This window comes from Jaculus jaculus, chromosome 12 (genome assembly GCF_020740685.1).
Source record: "Jaculus jaculus isolate mJacJac1 chromosome 12, mJacJac1.mat.Y.cur, whole genome shotgun sequence".
NCBI lineage: Eukaryota > Metazoa > Chordata > Mammalia > Rodentia > Dipodidae > Jaculus > Jaculus jaculus.
Window position 1 is genome coordinate 54,635,665 of NC_059113.1, and position 6,000 is coordinate 54,641,664.

General features: G+C 54.4%; 1 protein-coding gene across 1 annotated transcript in view; it reads right to left on the reverse strand.

The window, feature by feature from the left end:
- Hs3st4 (heparan sulfate-glucosamine 3-sulfotransferase 4) overlaps nucleotides 1-4,613 on the reverse strand; it is a 443,755-nt gene extending 439,142 nt beyond the window's left edge. Inside the window, exon 1 of the mRNA XM_004668337.2 lies at nucleotides 3,871-4,613. Within this exon, the coding sequence (XP_004668394.2) occupies nucleotides 3,871-4,613 (743 nt within the window). The remainder of the gene's footprint in view (nucleotides 1-3,870) is intronic.
- Between the last annotated feature and the right edge of the window lie 1,387 nt (nucleotides 4,614-6,000).

Consider the following 6,000-nt stretch of genomic DNA (forward strand, 5'->3'; position numbering starts at 1 on the left):
CCAGACATTTTACACTCACAGTACATTTCACCTGCTAAACAGTCATATGCCCATGACATTTGTCACATTGGACAGAGGAGCTCCAGGCCACCCATTAGGTTCTTCTCCACAGCCTCTATCACAGGAATGCTCACATTCTCACGGTCTGCTGTTTGATTTGCCTGTGTACTGTCTCCCCTGCCCTTCTACTAAAGATAGGAGAATACATACCTCAAACACCTTACTCCCCACTTTACCCTTTGTACCTAAAACAGTGCTAGGCACATGGTCAAAAAAAAAAAAAAGAAAGTCACACTTGTTTGTAAATGGACAGATGTGGATGCAAACCTCGACCTCAGCACCAGCCAGCTCAAGGAACCTGAGCCAGTCCTTCACCCCTTGGAAGAAAAGAAATGCTGTCTGTAAAAGGAAAATGCTGCTCTCTAGCTCACAACATCATCTGGACTCTATGGTGGGCTAACATGTCCAGCCACCACTATAGTTGGCATTCCATTAATACCAGCGCTTTTCTGGCCCCCATCCTCTCTCCAGACACCAACTGGGAATAATGCTACTGACCACTGATTTTTTTTTTCCACTGAGGAGCACAAGGAGGATTTTCTGAAACATGCTCCTGGGTGAGTTTTCCCCAGCCATTGGGGCTGGGACCTTGAGGATAAAAAAACAGAGTCACCTCCCATCCCCCTGGGGCTGGTGGGTTCCAAAGCAAAGTTGTCATGGGCACAGTACAGCATGTAAGCCACGGGGAGGCAACTGCTCATGTCCTCCTGTCACATTGATGAGTTCTACAGTGGCAACCAGCCTGCCCCCCACCCCACGCCCCAAGGTCACATCCCTTAGTAGAGTTCAAAGTCTCTGTCCAGACTGCTGAATCAGCTCATGTGGAATTTGGTTGTGTCTTTGTCCTTTTAGAGAGAGGGACCAGAAGGCAGGCAGGGGTGGAGAGCTTAATCCACTCAGTTTATTAACCACTGGCCTGAGTGAGTGAGGCTCGAAGCTCTACAGCTTGAACACACACATCCTAATCCATTAGTCAGGGCGGCCCTGAAAATCAAATGCACATGTTCTAATCTCCATCGTGTCTTTATATCCCCTTACATCAACAGCACAGGAACAAAGCAAAACCCAGATTGAGGGATAATTGGAGTGACTACACATAATGAACCTTCTAGGGCTAATTCACTGTGAGAAGAGTCAGGCCAGCTATACTGACAGTAACACCGTTTCTTCTTGGCTCACCTTTTCTCTCACAGCAGAATTAGAAGGCTACATGAAACACATTCAAAATAATAAATAAATTTTAAAAATGAAAATCTTTAGTTAATCTGTGGTTCTTTAATCAAACAAATAGATTCCAGATAGCAGACATGGTATAGGAAGAGATTACAGCGTTTTAAGTTCAGGTTCTATCATTTAAAAGGTTTCATGAGACCAAGGAACCAAGATGAAGGGTTTATGCTGCTGGTTTGAACTAAAGCCACTGTTTGCTTTTCTATACTAGCATGTGGCTATCGTCCTTTCCCCCTACGTGGGAGAGAGATGCAGAAGAAGCATGATGAAATGAAACTGATAAAATCTCACAAATATTCTGGAAGCACTGCTGTCAGCCACTGCAGAGCTGTCCACAGCCAGGGCCAGGACTCTGGACTCCTGTGAGCCCCAAGAGCTTCCTAGTGTCTTTCCAGCAGCCAAGTTTTGACAGCTTAAGAATCTTCTATGTTAGATAGGCATGAACCAGCAGGAAGCTGGCTCCTTTCTCTTCCTCACTCCTATCAGCATCTCTCAGCATTATAAAGAGCTGTAAGGCAAGATGTTGGGTGAGGGATTGAGGACCAAGAGATGTCATATGGTCCTCTTTGACCAAGTGGATCTCATTCTCAGCCCCTGAGGTGACTAATTCTACAGTTACCAATATTGTTACCAAGCCCTAAACACCACAAGAGTTGGCTGTGAACAGAAGGTTACAAATACCACAATGCTGGCCCACCTTTCGTAATTATATTGTGACAGCAAGGAAGTTTACACAGATTCTCTTCCCAGCTTCAGAGAAAAGAACATAAGAAAATCTGTCACCTTCTTTCCTTTAATTTAAAAAACTCCCAGGAGCTCATCATACAACTTCCTAGCTCAAGCACCCTTCATCAACTTTATGTGTTGTCCAAACAAAATACCCCCTCTTGTATTTCCACCTGCTACAAAGAAACCCAAACTTTATGCCTCTCTTAAAGGGTATTTGACACTTCTAACATGACACACAGCTTTATAATTAGAACTGGGGAGGGGAAAACACACAGTTACCCTACTAGAGCCAAAGGTAGCCCACAGAAGAAACCGGGACATTCCTACAGCCTACCATTAAAGAATGGAGCCCTAACCAGATATCATATCCTGTCTTTATTTTGCTGTTGTTGCATTAATCATGCTAACACCTTTTTAATTATAATCACAAACTGGCAGCCATGGCTTGTGATGTTATAAATACTGATTTTCCAGTTAAATTAGGCATTTGCTATTTTGTGTTTTGATAGGAAGGGACTGTTTGAAGCCTTCTAAAATATTGCAATTAGTTCTCGCTGTTGAAACAGACATATTTGCTGCTTCAGTGCAATGTGCTGGAATGTTTATGCCTAAGTGTACTTCTCACAAGCTTTTAAAGCATAAGGCATTTTTTTTAAGTAAAAGAAATCAGTCACACGACACACAGTCATTATATATTTCTGAAGTTATGGCCAAAACTTTCCCAGGCTGTAATTTAAATCTAGAAAGCACGTCCCCAACAGGAAGGCAAGCAACCCTGTCACAAAACAATTTTACCTCCTGGCTCTGTTGAATGATAGCATCACTTTAGCTGACAAAGGCTGTGTTTCTGTTTGACAACTGTAATTGATTATTGAAAGGCAAACGACAGGGGGCCACCCATCCAGATCTGATGTCCACAAAGATATGGAGAGGGAGGGAAAGGGGGCAATAAAAATAATAAAATGAAGAAGGTTTGCGCTTTGCTTGTCTGTACCAATGTTCCTTTAAACGTTGTGACTGCCAAGAAAGCTAGATTACTCATTTATTTTACCATCCCTTAACTTTCTCCTCCTCTCTCACCACCAGTTGACGGTGGGAAACATCTTAGCGGACTTAAGCTCCAGTCTGTCTCCAGGGTTCACAGATTAGGAAGGGGACTGTGCAGGGTGTAAATACTCTTAGGGCACCAACTGTTATTTAGGTTCCGAGGCTCCTGATGCAAGGTAAGCCCAGCATTCCTTCAGCCAAGAGGGAAAGTTAGGAGGAGGGAAATACCCTGTCTTTACTAGAAAGCCGAAGCGCCTACATCATTTTTTTTTTTTATTTTTTTAAAGAAGCTGTTCCCTGCTCATTTTGCTCTGACCTTAAAATACAAAAGTTGAACTCCAGTTGCGCAAACGCTTTTGAGGTCACTTTTGCTGGATTCCAGGGGATCTCAAAGCCCCTTCGTCAATTTAGCTCTCGTGTCTCGTTCCTTGAAGTCTCCAACCTGCAAGCCCAGAGCCGTGCAGGTTCCTGGCTTGGGAAACACCCCGCAGGCAGGAAGGACTGGGGAATCCCAGGCTTGGAGCTAGGTAGATCGCAAAAGGACTTGCTAGGATGAGGCGCCCAGACAAGGGCAAGCATCCTCCCCTAGCCCTGAAATAAAGTAACATTTGGCCTCCTGGAGAGCAGCCCTCTCCGCCGCTCTCCTGCCAGAAGCGACCTGCCCAGGACTCGCGGAGCCCTCGTGGGGAACCGCGGGCTCTCAGAGACCCTGACTTGATTCGCAGGGCACAAAAAGCGGCCTGTCCCCTCGGCGTGCCCCCGCCACCTCACCCCGCGTGTGCCTCCCGTCCCGCAGCGTCCTACCTGTACCACTCCAGCCCCTTCTCGTAGTTCCTGTCGAAGAAGTGAGGCTCCACGCCCACCGCCCGCACGTCGGGGTGGACGCGGATGGCCTCCAGCAGCGCGCGCGTGCCTCCTTTCTTGACCCCGATGATGAGCGCCTGGGGCAGCTTCTTCTCGCCATAGTCGGGGGTGCTGGCGGCGGCGCCCCTCTCGCCGCTGGCACTGGCGTTGGCAGTCCTCCGGCCCGCGGGCTCCTCGTCGGTGCTGGATTCCTGCGCGTCCCTGTCCGGCAGCGCCGCGACCATCTCGCCGGCAGCCTGCGGGCTCCGGAGCCAGGCGTCCCGGGCGACCCCTCCGCCGCCGCCGCCGCCGCCGCCGCTCGCCAGCCCCCAGCCGTCGGCCCCAGGGACGGCGGGCTGCTCCGGGGGCGCCCCGCGGCTCGCGTTGTCCGGCGGCGGCGGCGGCGGCGAGGGGGCGCCGAGGCGCGCGCGGGGAGGCGGCGGGGAGGGCGGCGGCGGGCTCGGCGGGGACTCGGCGGCGGCGGCGGCGGCGCCCGGGGGCTCCTGCAGCGCCAGCGGGAACTGCAGGGAGCCCGAGCCGCCGAGGAGGCTATAGCACAGGTAGGTGACGGACAGGGACAAGGTGCACATGAAAAGCAGCTTGCGCGCCGGCGGGCCCTTAGCGGAGGCGCCGGGAGGCGGCGGCGGCGCAGAGAGCGGTGGAGGCGGAGGTGGAGGCGGAGGAGGTGCGGGCCACGGGGCCATCGCGGCTCCCGGCTCGCGGCGGCGGCAGCGGCGGCCCCCGGCGCTTCCCGGACATGGTTTCAGCCGCCGCCCCCGCCGCCGCCGCCGCTGCTGCTGCCCGGCCGCCCCGGCTGCATGGAGCGACGCTGTCCCGCTGCGCCGGGGACCAGCCCGGCCGCATGGCCGTCCTCTCCGCTCGGCTCGCGGAGTCCGGGTGGCCCCCCGCCGCCACCTGCACCACCACCGCCCCCCCTCAGCCTCGGGCCAGGGGACCGAGGGGGGCTTGCGGATCCGCCGGCGACACCCGCTCCGTATGCTGCGCCCCCGCGTCCCCCGGCTCCGCCTCGGGGTCGGCCGCCGCGCTGCTGCGGCCCCGAGTTCCTTCCCCGCTGCTAACTTTCTGCCGGGAGAGCGGAGCGGAGAGCGCCCGCCGAGGGGAGGCGGAGGGCCGGGCGCGCGCCCCGCGCCGCCGAGGGAAGGGGGTGCGCCTCGCGCGCGCCGTGGCGGAGCCGAGCTGGGCGCGGGAGCCGACGCGTGCGCCGGGCCGGGCCGGGCCGGGCCGAGGCGCCCGGGAGAGCCGAGACCTGCACCCACCCCACCTCGGAGCCCGGAGCCACCACGCGCGGGCCCAAGGGCTTCCCACCCCGCACGCGGGCTTCCCCGACCCGGGGAGCCTGAGATGAAATGCTCGCTCCTTCTCGCCTCCAGTTGCTTGGAGGGAATCAGAGCCCAAGGCCAGCCGCCGGGACCGCGCACCTGGACGCTGAGGGCAGCGAGCGACCAGGTGTCGCGTGAACATTTCCCCGTGGGACTCCAAACAAACTCAACCGGTCTCCGAACCCTTCCTCCCTTCTCTGACCCGGGTTACTGTCCTCCCTGGCCTTTTCCAAATCACTTTTTTCTCCCGACTCCCGTCTTTTCAGTTTCCCCATCTTATCAGGAAACTGGCGAAGGGGGAGCTTTGACACAGTCCCCCCACAACCCTAGCTCGCGCAGACCTGAACATTTGTCTCTATCCTATTGCTAGGCGACTGTACATTCTGCTGCCAGATGACACTGTTCCCTTCGCAGCTCCCTTAACCACAGGTGCACCCACTTGTGCCCTTCGAGAGGTAATGCCCACTAAAGGAACTCGGGTTCCCCTGGACTGGCTTCAGTGTTGCTCTGAGTAGCTAATAAGCTGAGGGCTGTCTGCGTGTCACCTCACTGAACGTTCTGAAGTGTATTTTCTCTGCAGAGAGATGTCCACCCTGCACTCCTCTCTTGGGGTGGTGAACATCAGAAGGCTCTGGAAGATTTAATGTAGACTGCTGCTGCCTTAGGTCTTATCTAGGGAGGGAGGCTATCAGAGACTCTTCTCCCTGGGAACAGGGACATGAGCCCTTCCTGCATCTCCTGAGGCCACTGG